This window comes from Sinohyriopsis cumingii, chromosome 9 (assembly GCF_028554795.1).
Source record: "Sinohyriopsis cumingii isolate HCF-2022 chromosome 9, ASM2855479v2, whole genome shotgun sequence".
In the NCBI taxonomy this organism is placed as follows: Eukaryota; Metazoa; Mollusca; class Bivalvia; order Unionida; family Unionidae; genus Sinohyriopsis; species Sinohyriopsis cumingii.
This window is the reverse complement of record NC_142969.1, coordinates 12,824,064-12,849,616: the sequence shown is the minus strand read 5'-3', so window position 1 is coordinate 12,849,616 and position 25,553 is coordinate 12,824,064. Positions and strand designations below refer to the sequence as shown.

General features: G+C 41.5%; 1 protein-coding gene across 1 annotated transcript in view; it reads right to left on the bottom strand.

Moving 5' to 3' along the window:
• Nucleotides 1-766: 766 nt before the first annotated feature.
• Nucleotides 767-25,553, bottom strand: part of LOC149791282 (complement C1q tumor necrosis factor-related protein 3-like) — an 84,202-nt gene continuing 59,415 nt past the window's right edge. Inside the window, exon 4 of the mRNA XM_089969798.1 lies at nt 767-4,270. Coding sequence (XP_089825924.1) covers nt 4,055-4,270 — 216 coding nt within the window. The 3' untranslated portion in view covers nt 767-4,054. The remainder of the gene's footprint in view (nt 4,271-25,553) is intronic.

The following is a 25,553-nucleotide window of genomic DNA, read 5'->3' as shown; positions in this document are numbered from 1 at the left end:
TGTTTCCATCAAAAAAAGAAGGTTTTAAACCAAACATGCTGCATAACAATCTTGATATTTGGATCTTATTTGAAATTCATGGTTTCCTTGTGTTGATGCCATTCTCCTAATCTTATTTGAATTTCATGGTTTCCTTTTGTTGATGCCATTCTTCCCATTCTTATTTGAATTCCATGGTTTCCTTGTGTTGATGCCAGTCTTCCCAATCTTATTTGAATTCCATGGTTTCCTTGTGTTGATGCCATTCTCCCAATCTTATTTGAATTTCATGGTTTCCTTGTGTTGATGCCATTCTCCTAATCTTATTTGAATGTCATGGTTTCCTTGTGTTGATGCCATTCTTCCCATTCTTATTTGAATTCCATGGTTTCCTTGTGTTGATGCCATTCTTTTCTGAAATCCATGGTTTCCTTGTGTTGATACCATTCTCCCAATCTTATTTGAAATCCATGGTTTCCTCATGTTGATACCATTTTCCCAATCACAACATCCTCGGCCATTTCATTTGCAAGATAGGAAAAAAGATTGCTCATTCTGAACTACCCTCAAACCCAATATTTTATTATTAACATCTTAATAACACTATTGACGTCTCGATTACGTATTGTAGCTAAAAGCAACATAAACCATGGACGTTTCAGTTCTTTGTAGATCGAGAAGTTGCAGGAATGACATTTAAAGTAGAGGTGTTGAATAATGGTTGAAACCTATCAGATGTTTTCAACACCTATCATATATCAAGGATCTTTACACATCTGCCTACCAGTGTTGGAAGTATCACATCAGTTCTTCCAGGTCTCCATCAAGAAGTTGAAGTTACTTGACACATTGAAGAGAGATGGGTATGTTTCAGTTGCTCAATCGCCTTTGCAGTGATAAACAAAATTATGGAAGAACAGGTGCTGGATAGTCCAAAAACTACAGTCCGTGATCCGAGTGCAAAAACAATTATTAAATGCATGATGGGAGACTTTAAATGATGAGAAAAATGTTTTTTTATAAGTTTTTATTGAATTGCTGTAAATTCATGTTTACAAATTCTCAATTATAAGAGGGAATTGAGGATGAAATGTTTATAGGGCTGAAAACATGTATATACAAATAAATAAGAGTAAGGTTAAAATGAAAACAGTATCATACCCAATGCTGGCTGATTCGGACCATGCCTGGTTGAGACTGAATTAAGGCCGATTCTGACCATGACTGGTTGCGACCAAATTATGGCTGGTTGGGACCATGACCTGAGACCAGATTATTGGGTTTTTTTATACTATGAAGTCCAAATTACAGGCTGATTTGGACAAAGATTGGTTGAAGCGAAATTGTGGCTGACTTGGATTATGACTGGTTGAGACTAAATTACAGGTGGATTCTGACCAAATGCCAGCTTGATTAAGACCATGTGAAATATTATATCATAAAGAAAAACAACGGAACACCCATGTCTTGTTATATTTTATTAGTTGTTGTCTTTTTTTCAATATGGTTTTATTATGACAATACTTGGTCCAGAAAATTTTCAGAATACATGTATATATGTATGACATTATATTAAATGGTGAATTTGACAGGACCTCGGGTTCATTGCTAAGTATGCAAGGTAATATTTAGTACTATTCGAATTTAATAAAATATACAGTATAATGGTAAATTCTTCATAAATCTAATTAAAACATGAAACAGTACAAAATATGTACATGTTTGTATATATATGCTACTAGATTGGATTGGCCTTGTTTTCGTGATCTTTTTCAGTGCTAGTAATTGTATTATTTTTTAATAAAATTATTATAGTTTGCTCAAAGGTGAATGAGCTACTTTGAAATATTTCACCATTGAACTGCAATGCAAGATAAACAGCCTTACATTCTTTCATTTGATTTGTACACAGAACAGTGCAATTATCTTGCATAAAATCATAGTTTTATTCCCTTAATTGCAGTTTTGAATATGTGGAGAATAATGAGATATATATCAAATTTTAAACAATTTTAGATGTTAACATTTACATACAAGATGAAACTTAATGTTTCACATGGTCTCAGTGAGCCTTTAATATGATCCGAATTAGCCAGCACCCATCCTACCAGTATGAATACTCAAACTGAAGTACATGTGTACTTGCCTTGATAAGATTTTGATACCTATGGCCAATTTTCAATTTCAGAAAGCAGGTTTACTTTGTCATTTAAATTTAAATGAAATTAAAACAAAAATGTAAATTAGAAAGAATGCCAGATTTTTGTCTTGACACCTTAAGTTTATATATCTACTAATTCATTTTTAAAAATGTTCTAAAATTCAAGTCCTTAATTGCTGAAATGTACTGCTGAAGATATACAGCAGTTGAAATTAATTTGTTTAATTTTTCAATCAATTGAGCCTAGGAAGCACATTGAATGCAAGAAAGACAATTGAATTCCATTTTGAACATTTTTTGGTTTAGAATAAATTGTGTTTCTATAAAATGAAATCCATTTACATAAACAAAGTACCCACCATGTAACAGATCGTTATTTAAAGAAAAAAGTCACCAATTCCGACAAGAACAACAGAAAGCTGAATACATAGGATCTTGAATGTGCACTCATTTCAAATTAAATTTAGGGCATGAATCAAATAATTTGTATCTTTTATGACCTTTGACGTGAGTGAAATAAATTGTATCTTTTGTGACCTTTGACACAGGTCAGATAATTTGTCTCTTTTGCGACTCCTGACACAGTGAAATAATTTGTATCATTTGTAACCCTTACAAAGCAAATGATTGAAATTGTTTGACAAGCTTTTTAAATTTCACTTGAAATGAGCACTACTGTAAGACTTTTTGTCAAATGATGTAACTTGACTGATTTTATTTGACCAAACTGCAGTATAGTGCACTGAAATGACCTTGAAATATGATCAGGTGACTTGGCTATTAAGACTCTTCAATGCATTGACGTTAAAACATTATTTGGGGCATTAAGAGGTGTTATATGATGTGTTACATAAATTATGGTACAGGAATATTTACACAACACAGTAGGCATGTAATAAATTTAACTTCAAAACAAAAGTCACTTGGTAAGAAATCATATTTATCATGAAGTTATTTAAAGGTTATAGGTGCATTTGTTTCATCTTTGTGTCATGAAGAGAGCATAAGGGTGATAACTCAGTTGTATCATGCAGAGAGCATAGGGGTGAAAACTAGGTTAGGTTGTATCATTTAGAGAACCTAGGGGTGAAAACTCAGTTGTATCATACAGAGAGCAAACGTGAAAACTCCACTATCATGTAGGGAACATAAGGGTGATAACTCAGTTGTATCATGCAGAAAGCATAGGGGTGACAGCTTGGTTGTATCATTTAGAGAGCATAGGGGTGAAAACTTTATTGTATCATTTAGAGAGCATAGGGATGATAACTTGAAGCTTTCAATTATTTATTTAAAAACATATCTTCATTTGGAGAAAATAGTTTCCTTTTGCTCCAGTTCAGTGAATTACACTGCTATTTTACCGCACTATTATGCTATTGAAATAAAACAAATTACGATATTTATAATCATTTGCACATTTCAATATATAGGAATAAATGTTTGGTTGTCAAGCCAAACCTTATTAACATTATATGATTTTGCTGTTTAACGAACATAAATCTGCACAACCTTTTTCTGCATTAAGCTGAATTACGTTGTTTTTTAAAGTTAGGTTGACATCTAATTAGGGGTACACAAAAGATGCATCAAAAGTTTACTAAAATTGAAATTGTTTGATGAAGTGTGTTTATTTGTAGGTGCAACGGCAAGACTTCCACTCATTAAAATTGACAGAATTAAACACATTCCTGATAATTTTCCACAAATTCTAAAAGAAGATAAACACTTCATATATAACATTTTTCTAAAAACTGACAGTAGGCTAAATGACGAATTAAAAATCTAAATTCTATGAAATACTTGCAATTTGTAATAGTTATCTTCGTGATACCTAAGGCAATTGATCCATCTACAACTACCCTGGTAAGAATAGATTCAAGGGCAATAACCCCGAGAAATTTCCCAGACGTATTACTCCCCTTCGTCGGTGTTAAAGAGCAGATATCCAGAGAAGGTGGAGTACATGTAACCATGAATGAAGCAGGCACGTTTCTGCAGCACTAGCCACACCTCGTCTCCCTGGGTCAACTCCAGTATCGCCGTGTTTGTGGACGTCGCCCAGTATGGAATACTCTCCGCCCACACCGTGAACACCAGCTTTCCGCTCTTCATCAGATCGGCAGCAGCCTGGTATATAAATTAATAATTAAACAAAAAAGATAGGTGAAATCAAATCTTTCTTAATAATAGTGCACGGAACTTGAATAAAGTGCCCTTTCAGTGTGCAGTTCCTCTGAGCAGATTGCCTCTAGGTAAACTTTTGCAAATGTGCAAATGGGACTTGTTTCTTCCAGCGTCATTTTACGCGTGGCTGCACTTTGGACAGTAACACAAAATCATCTTTAATAAATAAATTACACAAGACCTGCTACTGATGCAAGATCCTTAATTATCCTCTATTATCCTAAATCAAAGAACACTTGTGGCAAGTCGTCAAAAAGAAGTGTTCATAGATAAACTCATTGTTTTATTTTTGTGACTAGACATGTATTTGTGATAAATTGATCCAAGTGTCTTAATGATGTATATACCGTCTAGGTGTGCGGAAAGTAGGAAGCGGAATAATCACTCATTTGTCTTCTCTAAACATCAATCAGATTTCGCATAATCAGTTTCATCCACCTTTGTAACGACAGCTATAAATCGAAATATTTCAAATCTAACCTTGATATAAACTGTTTTGACCCGACTTTCTGGATGCTTCGGAAAATTTTGACCTGAAGAAGTCCAAGTACTTCCTGATGCATCCGTCTAAACGTTGATCAATAAGTTAACAATTATAGAAAACATTTTAAACGTTGATTTAATTCATCAGCCGTCTTGACATTTTTTCTAGCCACCAGCAGAAGTCTTTCCAAAGCCAATAAACGACAAAGATCGAGGTTAAAATGAAAACCTTACGTCATCAGGTTGTATGTATGTATGTATGTATGTATGTATGTATGTATGTATATGTTCCTGGTGAGTTATATGATGGTATACAAGTGCAGAGTTGTCTAGGGTGATCAGTCAATCTCGTAAGAAAACTTCCAACCCTTGATGGAACAATGTTAACCCTAAGACGCCACGACACAATGAACCGTTCCTAAACCTCTTAACGTGGGTATGGATCACTCAAGTATTTAGCCTCTGCGGTCTGGGGTTTGAATCTCACTCATGCCTCACCCCGCAAAGTTTAGGATTCGCTGATCCAAGCAAAGTGACGACCTTTTGTCTGGTTCCCTTACTCCGAAGGGTCACTCGCGGCACTTTCTTTGCCCCTGAGATATCTGTAATTAGGTCAGCTATATAAAATTCCTTATTTTTGAAACTAACACTAATACGTGTACAGTAGTTTTTAAAAGGCATTTTACAAATGCAAAGCTTCATCCTAAGTGATAATATCTTCCTGTTTATTCCCCGGGGGAAAAAAGTGGAGAGCTAAGAATTTGAACAATTTCTTGCCCTTTTAAATATGTATCACAACAAAAAGCGTTCATATCCATTCCTTATACCGTTACTGACTTAAAGAAACATCAATATTACCAAAAATATCACGGATAATTGTACAAGTTCGCATAGACAATATGCCCGTTCTTTCGTTGGTCCCTGGATTACTTTCACAAACTTGAAATTAAATGAAACCAGAATTTAATATACGATAAACTGCTCTCTGTCTGGCTTCAGTTTGACTCTTAAGATGGTATATGTTGCAAAAGCATTTTACCAAATTCATTAAGTAGCGAAATAAGACCATGTTTCGAAAGATATTTTGGACTCCAATTCTAGTTGTGTTTCTAAAATATTTTAAAATTTTGATACCAAAGCTTAGTTTTACATGTGTGGATTCGCGTAAATGCACGTGCAGATTATCAATATTACAAAAGAAATGCATATTGTTATCTCAGTAAAACAAAGTCGGCTAGTATTCATTAAAACAGAGCTTGAATGAAACTTTTTTGGAGTATATGTAATAATTAGCATGAAAATGTTAATCATCGTAACATTTGTCCAAATTAGTTCATATGGAATTAGATATTCTTGAGAGAAGCGTGCATTTTCGTCTTTCATTTTATGTATACCTTTTACATCACTATTTGTCTAACCATATAATTTTCTCTACTCAAAAAACAAATATGAAGAAAGAAGGATCACCCTGACGAAATCCACAGCCGATATTGAAGAAAGACAAACACTGAAAACAAATTTTCAATAAAAAAAGGTCTTCCTGTTTTGATGAAGCTATTGGGCTTTTACTGCTTATATTCTTCTTCTTCTTCTTCTTCTTCTTCGTCTCCTCCACCTTCTTGGGTTTAACGCCATTTTTCAGAGCAAATTAGGTTACACATGGCGGCCAGTATAACTGGTGAACGAAGATCCCGGGAAAACCCCGGAAGAACCACCGATCCACAGGAATCTATTAGAAAGCTTTCTCACCATAAAGGTGAGATGGCAGTCATCCATAACGGTGAGCACATTAGACCACACAGCTACTCGAGGCCCCTTAGATTAATTTGAAAAACATAAGGAATTTACGATTTTATGGAGAAAAAAACACAACACATTGACAAAGGAACTTGTAAGCCATATACTATTTTCTTGAGTACAGTATATACAATGTACCATAATGTATATCTTTTATCAATACTATTTTAACTTTCATCTTCTATTGGCGACTTATTTTCTTTCCTGACGTTTACTTAGAATTACGTAGCATCTTCCAAATAATCATTGGCTATATTTACATATTTTCCAAATAATCATTGGCTATGTTTAATTTTGGTTGTAGAATAATGAATCCTTCCCTCTGTGATAAAATAATGATTATTTCTAAATCCCATAGTGACTGAACTCAGAAGTTACCCTTTAACACTAAGAACATTAAAGAATCTACCGGAAATCCATTACTACCATCAGTGCTACGGATGTTACCCTTTAGCCGTAATAAAATTAAATACGCTACCGTATATCCATTACTGCATTCAGAGCGATTATGTTGTCACCACTCTTCTGATTTAAAACAACCCGAAACTTAAGGGGAATAGCTTCACGTTCCTATGGACCAAATTCTTCTGGAGACAAATGTGATGTATGAGCCCAATTAATACGTGAAAATGTGTTTTAATTCCTCTCTCTCTCTCTCTCTCTCACACACAAGTAGTGAAGGGGGGCACTCTACGTACAATGGGAATTAGCATTAAAAACACCCTTGGGTCAATCTACGTACAATGGAAATTTAACATGGAGAAAAATCGTGGGTCAATCTACGTACAAGGGGAATTAACATGGGAATAAATCGTGGGTCACTCTACGTACAAGGGAATTGAACATGGCAATAAATCGTGGGTCACTCTACGGACAAGGGAAATTTAACATGGGATTTTTTTTAAATTTAAAAAAATTTTTTTTAAAAAAGGGGTAGGCAATGGAAAGGCTATCTCTTTTCGAGAAATATGGCTGGCCCTGAAAAGGGCCTTTGGGTTTTCTTCTTCTAATTTCTTCTTTTCCTCCACCAAGTTCTTATTTTATCTCCTACACTCTTCTTCTCTTTCTTTTTTTTCTTCTCCTCTTCTTTCTTCTTCTCTTCCTCCTCTTCTTTCTTCCTCTTTTCATTTTCTTCTTCTTTTTCAATTTTTTCATTCCATTCTCTCATCCTTATCCTTTCCTCTTCATCCTCCTTTTCCTCCTTGATTTCTTTCAACAGATCACTAATGATTACCTTCATTTTTCGTAAATTGTTTATCTCCATCTTCACTCTATGGGGACTATATGAGTAGTGATCCTCGTTTAGGTTAACCAACATTTGCTCAAACATTCCTAAATTGTCGAGGACGTTTTGCAATTTTTCCATTTTGTCAAGGTGGTTCGAAGCCATCTTCTTTTTTATTCTGTGCAGAATGGTTTGAACGACGAATACTGTGGGTTCTTATACTCAAAGCGCGAACGTGAAGGAAAACATCCCCCTGAAACATAAAATGGATCTTACCTAGATCATGACCCAACATCGCGCGTACGTGAAGGAAAACATCCCCCTACTTTCTCATTTCATATAATATAACCCTAACTATACTCTCCACATTTGCTAAGAAACCCATAATCTACTATTCCCACAAACATACCTGAGCTCTTACAAACACAAACACACAAACTCATACCCTCACACTATCTTAAAAAAGAGTTAGTGTTTATATTCACACTACTCTACCTACACACATTGGCAAATCGATCGTTATTTCTTTTCTAGAGTATTGGGTAGCCCTGAAAAGGGCTGTTTTTTAAACTCCAGATGCACCTATCTAATGGTTGCACCTTCCTGGCCTGGCGCCGCACACGCATCTTCTTCCCCAGTCTTCTTTCACCTTTCTTCTAGGGAGCGCAGAGGGAGGATGATTCGCTTCAGCACCCCAATCCTCTGTTTCAGGAATATTAAACGACATCATCTCTTCTCTTTTCTTTTCCTCCTCTTCCCTCTGTCTTCTCTCCTCTTCTTCCTTCTTTATTCTTGCTTCTTCTACTATAGCCTCCGCTGATAGTTCGTTTACTATCCGCCTGGCATATTCCAGGTGCATCTGGAGTTCTAACAGTTTCACTATTCTGCTAGTCATTCTTCTGGCTGTGTTGATCAATCAACAAGAGTAGCTGGACTGCCGAACGAGTTTCAATTTATACTGAAAGCGCGAACGTGAAGGAAAACATCCCCCTAAAAACATAAAATTCATCTTACCTAGATCATGACCAAAAAAAAAAAAAAAAAACAACAACGCGCGGACCTAAAAGAAACACTCGCTCACTTTTTTTTATGCTACCCATCACTTCAATAGACTATCCACATACGCAAAGCAATCCAATCTAACCCCAAATATACACCTCAAACAGCCCAAAAAACAAACATCATTTTAATCTACTATCCACACCAACCTACTTTATCACTTACAAACACAATCACACAAACACATACCCTCAAAATTTTTAAGAAATAGTTAGTGTTTATTTTCACACTACTCTACCTACACACACACACACACACACATTGGCAAATTAATAGTTATTTCTTTTCTAGAGTATTGGGTAGCCCTGAAAAGGGCTGTTTTTTTGTTTTGCTATGGCATTCTTTTTTTTAGTTTCTAAGAATGCGATGTCCTCTGAGGATAGACTTTCTGGCGATAGGTCTGCTTCTTCGGAAAGAGAAGAAGAATTCTTTGGTGTCGATACGACAATCGACAAAGCCTCTGTCAGCTTCAGGTTGCTGCTGTTGCTGCTGCTGTTGCTGTTGTTGCTGTTGCTGCTGTCTCTGAAGTCTGTACTTCTCTGTCCATTCTTCTTTTTCCCTGTTCATTTCTTCTCTGAAGAGCTCTTCTATCAGGTCTTCAGTGATTTTTAACATTCTCACATTCTCTATTTCTTCTGGCTTCGGTATCAGACTGTGTCTGACCCTATGCAGATTCACGTAGGCTTCGTTGAGCTTAGCTAGTTTGGAGCACATCTTCTTAGGAGGATGAGTCGACAATGGATGGCTAGACTGGGAACAACCCGGTTCTTAAAGTGAAAGCGCGGACGTGAAGGAAAACATCCCCCACACGGTTTTCGAGCCGCAACGTTCATGAGAGGGATAGTAAGAAATGAAAGAGCATCAATCCAACATTCTTATAGCTAAACAAAAGACAAAAGCATTTTTTTCAAAACACAACATTTTTTATTCAAAAATCACTTAACACTAAACAACAACATTTCTAACATTTTTAACAATAATCCAACACTATAACATCAAACAATTTTTTTCAAATCAGAAACATTTTTTTCTTCAAATACTAACTACTTTGAACAGGGCTGACAACGTTGTGAATGAAATTGTGATTTCCACTGTTGGAAATCATTAGGCCATTGATGGACACTACGTTTCCTAGCTTGAGACAAAAGATAAGCATAATGGTCACAAAACCATCGATCTACTTTCACATCATTTCTAGCAGAAGAACGAGGATCGAAATGAGTCACTAAATGTTCTAAGGAATAGCCCAGGCTGCGATGATGCAGAAAATACACACAGTACTGTCCACACACCAAGGAATCTGTGCCTTGTAATTTCACGTTATTGAATCGGGTGGTTTGAGCATTTCTTCTCATAAAGTCGATGATATCGTCTTCCAAAGGGGGCAATCCGTACGAATCGAAATATTCCACACATCCTTCTTGAGGAAAGTAGACGGCTACCCAGTGGGTTCCTGGGAGATGACTTTCGTCCGTGTTGATCACGTAAGCTTGATGGTCTTTAGGTTTGCGATGAGGGAGTTCATCTTTAGCACAGACGACAGGATTCCAAGAAGCCGTATACGAACTGTGGTTCAAAAGGTAATAAAGTTCCCAGGTATCCATTGATTTGTGTTTTTTTCTTCTTCACAGGTAATAATAAGTCGTCAATTCGATCCTGACTTTTTGCTTGAAAATGTCTGACGAATAAACGGTTATTCGTTCTGTTTCCTCACTCTGATTCAGGAGAGCTTCGATACGATGGATCTCTTGAGTGGTTAATGGTGGACAAGAATGTTCACGCAAGTCTTTATACCACTGGTGCAACACGTCTTTGTTCGAGATGAGACTCCAAGCTTCGTCCAGATACTCGTCCAATTTTTCTTCTTGACTCAACATCAGGCATTTATCGTGTTGAATTTGACTGGGATGATCGTTTTGACATCCATAACAATTTTTCTTGATCAATTCCGTCATTTTGTCGACCAAGTGTTTGGCAAAACAGGAGACTAAATGGGCTTCTTGTTCTGGCCATCTCGACTTCATCATGACAATTTCTTCGTCTTGGGATTCTCCTTCCACGGTCTCCTCACATTTCATGTCCAAAGTTTCTTCACTTTGTAAAGAGGGATAACAGTCTTCCATGGCTTCTAATAATCTAGAATGACTTCTCTCAAACTGTTGATTTCTATCGTATTGTCAAATTCTGCATACAGGATGACGTTCACTGTGTTCCCTGCTTCCAGTGGACTCGCAAACTGAATTTCCACACGAATCTGGCCAGATTTTATAGGGTGGAAATGTCCCTCGTCGCTGCCTTGGTCTGGAGTGAAATCGAAAGCCCACAAAGCATAGCCTCCGTCATAATCGTCGTACTCAATGCCGTGACTGGTGTTGGTTCCTAACTGACCGGTGGCTTCGTACAGGGACAAGTACGATCTCAAGTAATTCTTCTGGGCAAAGTTAGGCTCGAAAGGTCGGGTACACAAGGTCTTGCCATCGCGACTGACTTCGATCTTGGACACATTGTAATGCTTAAACTCAAAAGGATTTTCGTTGTGGACTCCGTTGAAGGCTGTATTCTTGACGATACCAACAATCAAACGCTTGGGTAACTGTCCTTGGAACAGATGATCTTCGATCATGGATCGCTGTCCAGCAGGAATGGTGAAGGTTTTTACTTCTACGCGTCGTATGGGATACTTGGCGGTTGTTCTGCTCAACGTCTGACTGATGTCGTTTCCCACTTTAGGTAACACTTCTACGCGACGCACGTAGAGCTTGGCTTCTTGGATAACAGTTTTGTATTCATTGTTATGGGCCATCAAATGGAAAGCGGCACTGCTACGATTCAGTCTCAGACGGATATCCACTCCGTTCAGCAAATACTTTTCTTGTAACCACATGTCCAAATGCAAACGATCCATCAGTTCTAAACTTCGCCCTTGCAGAATTTTAGTTCTACGTGTGTTAAACCCCACATTGTGAAGATTGCCATCTTCTGTCAGGGCTGTGTCGGTAAACGTGTTTGCACCGGCCGTGTCAGGTTTCCATACCACGCAAGCATCCAGATGAGTGTTCTTGGCTTCTTTTCCGTACGTCAAGAGATTTTCCAAGTAGGCACGATATGGGTAAGTATCCATGCTGCTGCTGACCAGTTTGTTATTCAAGTACAAGTCCACTTCGCTGAACAAGGAATGCATGAAATTGTTGACGGGCGCTACCCTATCATTGGCTCCAGGATTGGTGTTGTCAGTTTTGATCACTTTGACTTTCAAATACAGGTAACTGCTATTCAGATCGATGTAATCTTCGGGTTGTCCTTTGATTTCGAACTCGATGGGAGCGGAATCCGTCAAAGAGGAGACGGGATGAAATTCCACCCACTGGGATTCTTGCATCGTCATCATGGTGGGAGGCATGGCAAACATATCCAGTTCCGTCTTGGAACAAGCACATGACTCTCGGTGCATCATTTTTTTCTGTGTCTCAATAATCGAAAACGTCTAAGTCTCGAACGGTTCTTCTTTTCTTGGCTTTTCTAGCTTGAAGTCTGGTGAAAGGGTGTTTTCTTCGTCGTCTCTTTCTGCCTTGTCCTTGCTGAATGCCTGATTCGGTAGCGTGCAGGGCATTTATAGGTGTGTCTCGTCGGCCCAAAATGTCTTTGCCCGTTTGCAGCAAGACATTTTTGCCTGCCCTCATGAAGGCTTCTTTAGGGTTTTGTTTGTCGATGATGACATTTTGGAGAAATTCTTTGCCTTGCGTCAGTGCCGCATCTTTCAAGGCGTGCAATCCGCGTGTCACCATCGGTTTCAACACCGGGGCCACCGAACGAAAGGCCGATTTTAACATATCTCCTAAACCGTGTCCTCGCTGTCGAGCCACCCCTTGGTACACTGGATACATGACTTGCTTACGAGTCGTGAGAGAACCGTTTTCGAAAATGGAGTTTCACCGTGACTTTTCCTTTGGTGAATGGAATATTTTGTCCCAGATCTCCTTTTATAGTAATGTTGACCGTGTCCAAATACGACTTGCTGACCGGCAAATAGTGAGGATGGACAAATTCGCGGTGGACGTGGTAAGTGTTTCCACCTTCCTCGTCAGCGTTTGCGGCAGAATCCACTTTGAAAGGAATGACACGCAGTAACGGCACGGAGGTGTGTCCCACCACGTTGTATTCCACCACATCGGAATACACGAACATCAAATTCTGTCCTTGGTTCAGTTCTACCGGGGTACGAAAATACTGGCCAAAAGTCTCGTTGTCGTAAATGATTGATAATTCGGGGGGTTTTTTTTGTTGTTCTACTCTCTTCCTCATCTCCATGTCACCGCCCAACATGTCAAACAATTCATCACAAAAATAGAAACCCATGATTTTATCCTCAGGAAATTTTATCAGGAAGCGACGAGCTGTTTTGTGGTATTCCAGGGTGACAGTTTTGTTCTTGACATTCTTAAAAGCTTCCCCAAACACGCCATTAAACCTGGTGGCTATGGTGTTGACCAAATGTTGACCACTAAAATAATACCCTTGGGGAATGAACAAGTGATAGGTGGTGTACTTTAGATTTTTTGTGCTAGGGCTTTTATGCTTATATTTGCTATGGGTATCCATCCACTGTTGTATTTGTTCGTCATAAACTTCCACATTAAATGTATTTTGATTGACAACGACATTGAGGACTTGGGTCGGGTGAATCATTTCTACTAAAGCCACTTCCCAATGGGCTTCGTGATCTAAGGGGATGGCTTGAGGTAATTTGGCCGTGTAACAGCACAACGTGTTGTTGGGAAACACCTCCATGGAACTGTCACTGGGTAAGGTTAAGTAAAATTGGTTTTGGTGACTCATAATTCCAGAGTTCTGTGGCTGTCCGAGGGAATATTAGTGGATGTCAGAGGCGTGTCTCCGCCCAAAATGGGGTTCTGGTTGTGGTTGTTGGAGTGGTGACTGACACTGGCACTGGACACAACGTTCCCGTTCGAGGAGAATTTCAGGGACGGATTGGGAAGCAGGTAACCGATGCAACTGCTCAATAAAATGGTCCACAATTGTTTGTCTCCTTGTTGCAAACTCAAATTGGCGATGGCTGCCCCGATGACACAATACACCACGAAGATTTGGCAGAAAAAGACGATTTGCGTTTTAGGCACACGTTCTCCACACCACACCCACAAGGGTTGTTTTTGTAAATCTTGCACAGAAGAACTAGGGGAAGAAGGAGTGGTCGACGTAGCTGCGTCTGCTGTGTGAAAGGGCATGATGGTCACTTCTTCTTTTTATAGTCGATGACTTGCGAAGCGTCGATCCAAGAATCAAAACTGGGTGGATATCCTTTCCAACGTACTTTGACTTCTTTGACACGTCGTTTGCCCACTTTACGGGTTCTGCGTTCGAGAATGCTTTCGATGTCGTACACGTCGTCTTCTTTTTTGGTGACACGTTGTAACTCGGGCAAATAAAACGTTCCTTTGAGTACTTCTCCGTTCATGTCTTCCAATTTATAGACGGTAGGATGACGGCCATGCACTCGTCCAGTGACGCGAAACAATTCGGTCGTCCAGTTAGGTAAGTAACCTTTGTCGAAAGTGCGTTTGGTTTTGCCAATGCGCACCCAATCTCCTACGGCCAACTCTCCACTTTTCTTGGGGACAGCCCTCGTCGGGGACGTACCGAACAGGCGCTCGAACACCAGCACTTCGTTGTCGGGAGTCACTTCTTGCGGGGCACGTCCGATGCTTCGATGGTAAGATTGGTTGTACGCTTGCACCAGGTGCGGTAAGATGTCGATGTACTTCAGAGTGTGGTGATGCGTAAAATATTTCCACATGCGTTCTTTCAAAGTACGTTGAAAACGTTCCACGATGCTGGCTTTGGTTTCGGGATTCTCGGTGGTAAAAAAATGAATGTCACGTTTCTTTAATTCTTTTTGGAAAGCTTGGTTCAGAAATTCGGTGCCTTTGTCCGTTTGCCATCGAAGAGGGCGACGGCCGCTTTGTTTCAACACCCGTTGCAGGGCTCGCACTAACTCGCTGCTCGATTTGGAAGTCAAGGGCACGACCCAGGCAAATTTGGAAAAGACGTCGATGACACAAAACAAATATTTGTAGCCACGATTGTAGCTGGCCAAATGAGAGACATCGGCTAAATCGGCTTGCCATTGATGATCGATGCCTTCCACTCGGGTGCGACTTCTGGCAAACTTGCGTCGAATGGGTTTGTGTAAAGTGTAGGTAGCTTGTTCTTGTAACCATCGTTGCACTTGAGGTAAACGGAGACTTTTAAGTCGAGTTTTGGCAGCACGATACAATTTTTGAACTCCTGCGTAACCTGCAGGATGCGAGGGATCGTAGTAAATGCTGGCTAAGACTTTTTCCATTTTTTATTTTTTGTGTGTTGGTGTGTTAATAAGTCACCCACTCTTCGGTGATGCTACTTTGGGTGGGTCGAAAGGGTGGTTTGGATACGGATTTACGTGTCCGATGGGCTACGGGAGTAGAAGTCGAAGGTAGTGGTGGAGGTGGAGGTGGCAATGGAATGGCTTTGGTTTTCTTTTCTTTTTTCGCTTCTGGTTTCCCTTCTTTCTTTTTCACTTCTGTCGAAGGAGGCGTGGACATCATCTTTTTAACCCAAGCTTTCATTTCTTCTCGTTGGGGTGTGGGGGACGGGGTCAACAAGGATGCTGCAATCTTACTCGAAATGGGAGCTGCTGACGGTGTTTGAAACACTTCGCGCGTCTCTTCTTCCTCAGGTCTTTGTGGGGTAGCATCTCTGGTAACCCTTGGGGATGGTAGTGGTGGTGGTGGTGGTAATGATGGTGCTGGACTTTTCATCAAGGTCTTCAAATCTTTTAGAGTGGGTAAAGCTGTTTCGTCTAAAGCTTTCTGGTGAAAGAGTTGCAGTCGTTGCAAGAGTTGACCATACTTTTGCGATTTTTCTGTTTCGGACAAATCTTGGCGATCCATCAAGGATTGCAATTCGTGTTGTAACTGGGACATCTCGCTCAAATTGGGATTGGGAGGTAAATGCGGGGTGCGTTGTTCTTGCCACCGATGGTATTCCATCCATCGTTTGTAAGGCACTAAAGCTAGTTTTCGTCCTTCCATGGGGTTGTCAGGGATGAATTCTGAGATCTTGGGACTTCCGAAGGCCTTTTTATCTTGCTCCCATCAGTCCTCCCAACATGGTTCCCAAGACTCCTTTTAGTATGGGGCCTAACAAGAGAGGTAAAATGCCTCCACGTTGGACCAACATCTTCTTTTTTTGACGAATGGGAATTTTCTTTTGAACCATTTTTCGAAGAACGTGACGATGTTTGCCTAAGCATTGTTTCTGGTGTTTGGACAAAGGGATCGTGCCTTTCAAAACGTTCAAACAACATTCGCACACGGTATCGATGACCTCTTTGGAAGCCGTTTGAATGAGTTTTTTTCGTAGGGGTGGAGAAGCTTTGGACAGGACAGATAACAGGTCCCCATGTTTGGCTAAACGTGGTGGCAGTCCTTTCCTTTTTTTTCCTTGGGGTTTTCTGGAGGGTGACATTTTTGCTTGTGGGTTCCGGGACATTCACCGAACAGACACTAACGTCGATGACTTAACGCACACCCTTTTATCTTTTTTTCTGGGACTATCGCTTTGTCATAAAGGTGACAATGTTTTTCCGAAAATCGCCAAGGAATCCTCCCCTTTGTTGACGCCTCTTTTTCTTGGAACAACTGTGTCTTTTTTTAGGGTAACGTCGATGCTTGGCTAAGCGCTTTGTCGGATGACGCGTCTGCCTTTGTCTCTTTCTTTTGTGGCTTCTTGGAGGTGACATCTTTTACAAGTTCACTGATACCCCGACTTGGTCACAGGCTCTTTTTATACTGGAACGCGTCGCCACTGATTGTCTTTACGTTTTATCAGTTTGAGGACAGGCATGACACGTCGTGCAGGGGTACGTAACGGACTAAATCGAGCCAGTTCTTGCTTGGACAAATCCAGTAAACTTTGTAACATGCCTGATCTTTCATGGACTTTGATTTTGGGAGAAGGTACTTTGTGAGCAGCAGCCACTGCCGCTAAATTGGAGGGTCCTGCCACTGGGGAAGTTCTTTTGGGGGTCATCAACGGAGAAGTTCTTGGTGTAATCAACGTCTCCAAGTACTCTTCAGTTCCTGGTGACATCAACGGAGAAGTGGACAAACGTGAGGCTGCTGGAGACGCAGTCACCGCTGTGGCAGGTCGTGGCTTGCGAGTGTAAGGTTGCGTCCTGGCCGAAGTGCCTCTCTTGCGACTAGTTTTCTTCTTCTGTGGACTTTTCTTTTTCTGGGGACTTTTTCTCTGTTTCTTTTTCTGGGGGCTTCTTTTCTTTTTCCGGGGTGATGGTGGTGGTGTCTGGTAAGAGGAGGGTCCTGCCACTGGAGAAGTTATTCTTCTTGGGGACCTGGTCTTTTTCTTTTTCTTCTTGGGGCTTCGTTGGACTTTTGTCTTGGGGATAACTTTGGGGGCATTAGGATCCCATCTTAAGAGTGAGCGAATGATGACCCCTCCTAGAGTACCGCTCCCTCCAGGTTTCAAAATGATTTGTTTTTTGGTTTGAGTGTCGATGCGGGGATCGGCCAGTTGGACCAAAGCGACTTTGTTTCGATCGAAAAAGCGTTTGGTTTGATGAGGAATCTGAATGATTCCTTGGAGTAATTGACGTGCCGTCACCGTGAACCATCGTAAGACTTCTTTGAGACTAGCTTCTAAGACACGGGCTCGTGTTTGTGGATCTTTTTCTCGGCTGATGCCATACAAGGCACGAATCAATTTGACGGGAAGATGCGACTGAAGGGACGTCATGTTCACACTGTGTGAGACAGACGAAAAAGGGTCTGAGGTTTTTATAGATTTTTTTCATGGGTGGAGTGAAATGAAGTCGAGGACGGAGACGTGTACAGGACAGGCCCTCCGTCTTGGCACCAGTGGTGAAACAAGTGGGTACGAAATCGCAAATCCTCGGGGGTCGTAGGTTTCAAATCGACGAGTAAATAGGCGTGTGGAGTTTGAGTGGCATCGTCGTACGCCTGAGTCAGCCAAGGCGTTCCTAACTGTTTGGCTAAGACTTGCACTTGCGATTTATCTCGAGGGCTTTTAAACAAGACCACGTAATGCGCATTGAGACTGATGGTGCGATGGGCTTTACTTTGTTGAAACAAATTTTGGGTGATGTAAACGACACTGGCATTACGGTGATGCCCTTTGCGCGTGAACCACAATTTAATTTCTTCTTCGTCTTCTCCTAACATGTCGTCGAAAATGACCAAATGGGTTAGACGGGAGTCAGAGACGATGCCATCGTCTTCTTTAGGAATGCCTTCCACAAACACGATGGAATCGCCTTGACTTTCTCGCAAGAGGTTGTACGCCGATTGCCACTCTTTGTAACACCACACGATCCGTTGAGGGGGCCGATCGATCAAATGATGTTTATGTTCGATCAAACGTTTGACGAATTCGGTTTTGCCTGAACCGCTAGGTCCAGCAATGAGCATGTTAAAGGGATGGCGAAGATACAAAGCCTCCCAACTGGCACGATCTAAGTGTTCGTCGATGACTTTGACAGTAGAGGAAGAGGGAACAGAGACAGCAGAGGTAGCCATGGTATGAGAAATGTCACTTGTGACACGAAAAAACAAACAAGACAAGAGTTTATATACTTTTTCAGAACACGTTTATTGAATGTTTCAAATATGAACACGAAAGACAAAAATACATACAACCCAAATAGTGATGTACAGGAATATAAAACACAGCAAAGCGATCAAAGTGGAATATAAACAAGTGTCTGTACAACATGTTTTGGTTAACCAAGATGTCCTAGGGACAGTGTGTAATGTTCTTACAGTCTCTACATGAGGTATTGTCACACAAGTGTCCTCCCGGAATGACCTTTCAGGCATGTCCATGACAGTCCTGTCCTGAAACGAGTGGTTGTTCTCGGTGACGGGTTCTTCTGGCACCGTCACTAACACGGGTTGAAAAGTAACTTTTTTCCTTGAACAACTCTTGTGCATACTGGGCCACTTCTTGGGTCCAAGCCTCAAAACCCCCCTTTTTCCAATCACGAACATCTGTCCAATGGGGATGTAAGTCACAAGCTACACACACATCGTCATACACGTCTTGGGTAGCTAAAAGTTGACGAATCTTTTTTTCCTGTTGAGGTCGAGAAGTATCCAGATGAAAACGCAAGGCTTTGAGCAAAAGGAGTTTTTCGTGACCATTTAAGGCCATGGAGGTGGTAAGTACTGATCGTAAAGAGTCCACAAGGAATCGGCTGGTAAACGAAATCCCAGAAAACAAGTCACTAAGACACACACCACTTGTCGTCCCAAATTGAATGGATATAGTTCTTGTAATAATTGATGGTAATGATCCACGGTTTGAATATGGTCATTGAGTTCCTTCCACGGAATCTGTTGAATGATATGTGACATAATCCGTGGCATGGCAACTTGATTTTATAGTGTCTTTGTTTCGGAAGCAATAAAGGTAATTTCTAACCAAACACGTTCGTTCTCCAGTAGGGAATTTAAATGTTACATACTGTAACTGAAACGCCAGAGTTTGTCTAGATGTTTCGTCTTTTTCTAAGCAGATTCCATGTAACAAATGTTGGTAATCCTTTAACTCGTCTTCCTCAATACGTTGCAGTAAGTGAATCTCCAAGTAACCAAAATTACGAACGTCTAGCCCATCATCATCATTCATATACTGAAAGTATTCAACAAGGTCTGACCAGTGAAAAAATTTCTGACGAATCAGTCCTCTTATACCATTCAGGTACCAGTGGTTAAAGATCTGGTGACGTAACGGATGCAATTGTTCTTTACGTTTCACTTGTATTTTCACCAACTCTCGATAAATCCTTTCTCTCAACTCCTCAGGCAAGCCCAAAATGTACTCTTGTAAAGTATCCATAAGTATATACACTGTTTTTGGAATCGCTGGGTGGTAGCCAATAGCCTCGTTTAACTTTGTGCCTAATGTAATATCCACTCATAATCAGTCTTCTTGTACTTTGGAACATAGCATAATTTAAAAACGGACGAATCACTTTGAGTTTGCGTTTCACTTGTATTTTGATCAGTTCTCGGTAAATGCGTTCTCTCAACTCTACAGGCAAAGCACGAATGTTCTCTAGCAAAGTATCCATGAATAGGTCATACTAATTCCTCTTTGGTCTGACACAAGAAATGTACTCTTTGCACAAACATGGTTTCACTTCAGTGTCGAATTTAAATCGTTGAGTCACTAATCTACACATGACAATTCGTTCAGAAGTTTCCTCTTTCACCAAGTTGACATTGTGTTCAAGATGTTGGTAATTCGTTAACTCTTCCTCTGGAATTCGATGCAGTACGTTTACAATGATGTAACTACAATCGTCCATACCAAACCAATCCTTTTTAAAACTAGAGGATCGTTGATCAATGTCTGTCCGATGGAACACTTTCAATTGAATCAATCCTTGTATAGCCTTCAGGTACCAGTGGTTCAAACACCGGTGACGTAACGGATGCAATTGTTCTTTACGTTTCACTTGTATTTTGACCAGTTCTCGATAAATGTGTTCTCTCAACTCCACAGGCAAAGCACGAATGTTCTCTTGTAAAGTATCCATGAACAAATGATTATGGTAAGAAGTTACTTCAATGTCTCGGTCCCACTAAAGGTAAGTAATGACAATTCGGTGACCATCGAGCATGTTCTACGTAGGCCGAATCTTGCGGTTCCCAGTGGTGAAGTGACACACCGCAACTGAAGCACTTGACTTTATCTCCTTCGCCCAAGTAGAAAAATCCGGCTCTGGCTAATTCTTCGGGGGTCGGTCCTCCCAGATACTTTGGCCATTTTCCTTTGAACGATTGAAGACGATTTTCAAAGTCGCAGTATTCCGACAAACGCACAGGAAACGAATATTCGTCTTTCACAGGTTCGTTTCGATGAGGGTTGGGTGACATGAACAGGAGTTTGCTCAGGGCTGGATGACATCCGTAGGGGGGTAGACGTGAAGGTGAACATTCCCCTTTAAAACGAAACCCAGTAAAATGTCCAAGAGGACGAGCAGCATCGCTTTCGCACCCCACAGGTTTGACACGCACAGCATCACTTTCCATGATAGGGGTAGGGGCACTAAAGTTCCCATGATGCTTTACGGCATCGCTCAGGTCACAACGTACAGCATCGGTCCCATCGCAAGGCTCACAATCGCACTCGTCTGCAAACTCCGTTACGCAATTACAATGGTAACCACATGGACAATCGCAGTTTCCTTCCGGACATTTTCCGTCGCAATGCATGGGTCTTATCCATCCAGTATTAGTCGCACTAGAGAAAGATACAGCTTTTTTACAATCCCCAAACTGGAACGATGTCTTTTTCAAAGTATTCATCTTGTTCGCTCGGTCTTGGTAGTCACAATGAACTATCGATCTTGACCATAGCCCCCTTTTTATACTAGTCTCAATGCAGTCTCCAGCTTGTACATCTTTCCTTTTTTACGTTTTTTATGTCTTGTTTCGGAAGGTACCGTCTCTAAGGTACCGTCAACATTGTACCGTAGTGTAATGAGTGGAAAGGCCATAGAAAGGTAAGGGCAGTGCGGAGACCATCGAGTATGTTCCAGAATAGCTGAATCTTTATAGATACATAGATCCATTCGTAACTTCAGTCCGCAAGCGAAACACTGTACCTCGTATCCCAATCCTGACTCAGGTCCCAAGTAGACAAATCCTGTTCTAGCTAAAACATGCGAAGAAGGTAATCCTTCCCTATCCGTAGGCCATTTCTGAAACGTGTCCAATCGACGGGTACAATCACAATAGTCAGGTAAGAAGACTGGAAAATGGTAGGGTTTGAACTTGGAGTTCTCATCGGGTTTCTCACTTGATTCTTGCTGTGGCGAAGTCATCTTTCTGGTGGGTGGCTATCCTCTTACAACCAATGTTTTATACCAACGTGTCCATACGGTAAGGTGAAATGATTGGGAAGTCGAACTCGCTTCTGGTACACGATTTGATAGACTTTTTCCAGGGGTCGACTGACGATGTGGTGAGTGGGTAAACGTACAATCTTGTTCGGCTGGTAGGTGGTCACTTTAAAGTTTCCATCCTCTCCCGATTGCAAGGCTTCTTTCAATACCCCAAAGTTGACCACTCGACTGGTACGATAATTCAGAGTCAGTCCTTTCACTTTGCACGTCGTGTGCACTTCTCCTTGTTTATCCCGGTATTCGTAGCCGTAATTTTTGGGACCGCCACTGACGAAACTTAGAATCTTGTCGTCGGGATGCTCGTCTGTCCAGGCTCCTAAACGGTCTCCTTCGATGTTAGGGTGATGTTGAATCGGGTGATGGATGTAAATGCAACTGTCCGTGTCAAAGTACAGGACGCGTTCTTCTAACAGTTCTAAAGCTTCGTACAATTTTAAGCGAGCATGAGCTGTCACGTAAGCCGCAATGATGACATTTCCAAAAGGGTCGTCTTGTACAAAGTCCAGATCTTCTTCGTAATTGACCAAGATCAAATTCTCTCGAACGACGTCCACGTGTTTCATGTATTTGGTTTTGTCGTGAATCATCTGGAAGTAGCGGGAAGGTTCTGTCAAATATTCCGTCTTGGGTAAACACGGTCGTTGTGCCATTTTACCCCACAAGCAATTTAACATCACTTTGGCAAACGATCGCCTGCCTTCGTTTTTCTCGATGTGGTCTAAAGTGATGCCTTCTTGTTCCCGGTATTTCTCTTTGAATTTTATTTGGTCTTCGGGAGTGTGACACCAGGAAGGATAGCCGCTGGCTTCTTGCTTCAGTTTCAAAAAGGCATCCACGTAGTCGGCGAAAATGCCTTTCTGAGTAGGGTCACCTTTGCAGTACTGTTGTGTCTTGGGAAAGTGGCAAATTTCGTACACTTCTAACAGTTGGTATCCCATGTCCAGAGCTTTGAACAATTCTACGCTGACCCAAGTTCCCGTCAAGGTCCGTTCTTCCTGACTGTGCTGACAAGGTTGGTCTTGGTTGCACGTTTCGGCACAAGTACGGCACAAGGGAAACATCAGTTTGCCTTGACAATGGTGAGGTAAGACGGGGTGGTATAGGTTCGTGGGAGGCAAAACTTTGCACTTGATCAAGCCTTCGTATTGTCGAATGTTGACCAGGTCGATGTGTTGCGTCAGCAATTGCGGGTGCCCTACAGGAAAGCGACAATATTTGCACACGTAGGGATACAGCGAACACACGTCCAAGTATTTGATTTCTTCTCCTTTCTCTTCGTCGGCTTGGTACAGCAAACAGGCGGCATTGGTCCTTCCTCCGTACAAACTATCCCTTGGGTTCAGCGGGTCCATGAACTGGTAACTTTCCACGAGGCGTTTAAACTCGGGATCGGTTTTCATACGGTGATCGTACTCGTGTTCCCACATTTCCACCACTTGGTATCCTTCCTGTTCTAACTTTAGGCGTCGCTGACAAGTGTCCTGGTACAAGTCTTCCATGGTTCGTTGCAAAAACTGATTTTTAGTGCCACGGTCAGGGTAACAAACAGGACATCCGTGAAATAAGCAACCGTTAAACTCGTACACGATCTTGGGGTTTTCTAAGTCCCAGCCATCGACCGAATACGTTCCGATGGTCTTTTCGCCCCCTCCGTTGCGGGCATGCTGAATCCACTTGTCTTCCTTGTCGCACAAGTAATGTAACCAACGTAGGGCTTTGACCGAGTATTGACGTTTGACAAAGTGGGTCGTTTGAGGGCTGATGACAGCCACGGTGTTTTCAGGCATGAATCGTTGTCGATACACTAGGGAACACGCTTTGGCAATGGTGCAAGCTTCTTTCAAAGGATCCACCCCTCCGTGTTCCATGAACAGTTCTCGAAATTTTCCACAGCAACGCCGTAAAATGTCCACGTCGGAACGACAATACTTTAGCATTTCTTCCTGAAAGTCGAAAGGGTCGGAGGCGTGAGCCTGGTACCAAGCGTAGAAAGCTTCTCGTTGTTCGGTACGCATGTTGTCGGGGTCGTAATAGTGAGCCTCAGGTAAATGGGGTAGAACGGCGTGTTGATTGGCTTCCGTATTGAAAAAGTGTGGAAAGTACCCTTTAGCCATTTCTGTCATTCCAAACGTTTTAGGCATTCGACTCAAAGGCATGGCCAAATAGCTCATCGAATCTTTAAACTGTACTTGTCCCACTTGCATGAAAATGATTTTGGCTCCGTTCAAAGTTACTTTAGGACGCTCGGTGCCTTGTTCCGTATAGTACCTCAAAAGAAACTGTCCATCGTATCCGGAGAAATTGTGAGCCATCACCGTGACATGACGATGACAATCTCCGTAACGTTCGATGTCCTCTTGGCTCCACGTCTTGTCGACGGGGTCTAAGGCCCATTGGGCAAAATCGGCTAACGTGTTCGGTCCCCGAAAGATTTTTTCACGCCCTCCGGGTATCTTGCTGCAGTGAGGGCAATGACTGAAGATAGGTTCTTGAATGCACTTCTCGCACGCTCGATGAGCCACGCAGAAATTAGGAATGTGAATGCCGGTCTCTTGCATGCATTCGAAATCGAAAAAGATGAAATTGCCTTTCTTCTTGTGACCGTCCTCTTTCTCTGGTGAGGGTTGGTATTTTTGCACGTAACATTGGTGTTCCAAGTCCACGATGTGGTGACAAATGTGACATTTTTTCTTTCCTGAACATACGTGTGCCTTGGTATTATTGGTACGTATGACTTGTTCACACGTAGGGCACAATCTCAGCAGTTGACAAGCGCATTTCTTCTGTGAACCTTGCGTCTTCAAATGTTGTTGGTAACAGGTAGGGCTGACAAACGTGCGCAGACAAGTGGAACAAGGCACTGGTTCTTCGCTCAGACAGGGTGAAGAGGCCAAACATCCTGTGCATTTCGATCCACAATGTTTGTGTTGCTCTCGATTGTTATAACCATGGTCACATTTCTCACAATAATAAACATATCCCAGGAATCCAGTGATACTGGTAATGGTATCGAAATGGTCATCATGATGATAAAGGTGAATGTATTTTCCGTCCTTAAAGTCTTGGCCTCGAAACAACAGAGGTCCGCGCACTTCTTGAGGGTGCACTTTCAAGGTGTAGCGTGGAGCTAGGGCATCTTGCAATTTTTGCATCTCAGAAATGCCACAGGGTGTGTCTTTGGGCAGTCCGGCTTGTTGTAACAGGAGTTCTGCTTCGTTTCGTTGTTTGGCTCGGTCGGAACGTTGAATAGTGTTCCAGGTTCTTTTCCATTCTACCGTGTCGTTCTTGTTGGCATAGGTTCGTCCCACCACGATGGCACGGGCTAAACACATCTGGTCATGAGGGTTGTTAATTCGGACGAGACTCGTTTTGGTGTTGCGAAGGTCGTCCACCAATAACATCTTTTTGCGTCCAGTCCCTTGAGGAGGAGAGACGTGGGTCATATCCAGTGTGGCTTTACCATCGGTGATGTCAAACTGATCATTAGATTGTTGTACGTGTTGAATCTTGTCCATGACTTTGGAAGCAGTTAATTCTGCAGGGGTGCTAAACTCGATCCAAACAGGGGATTTCAAACCGTCGTGTTGTATGGAAAGTCTCAAGCGATCGTCTTCTTTGGGTTGACATTGCTGCTTGAGTGCAGTGAGCAAAGAATC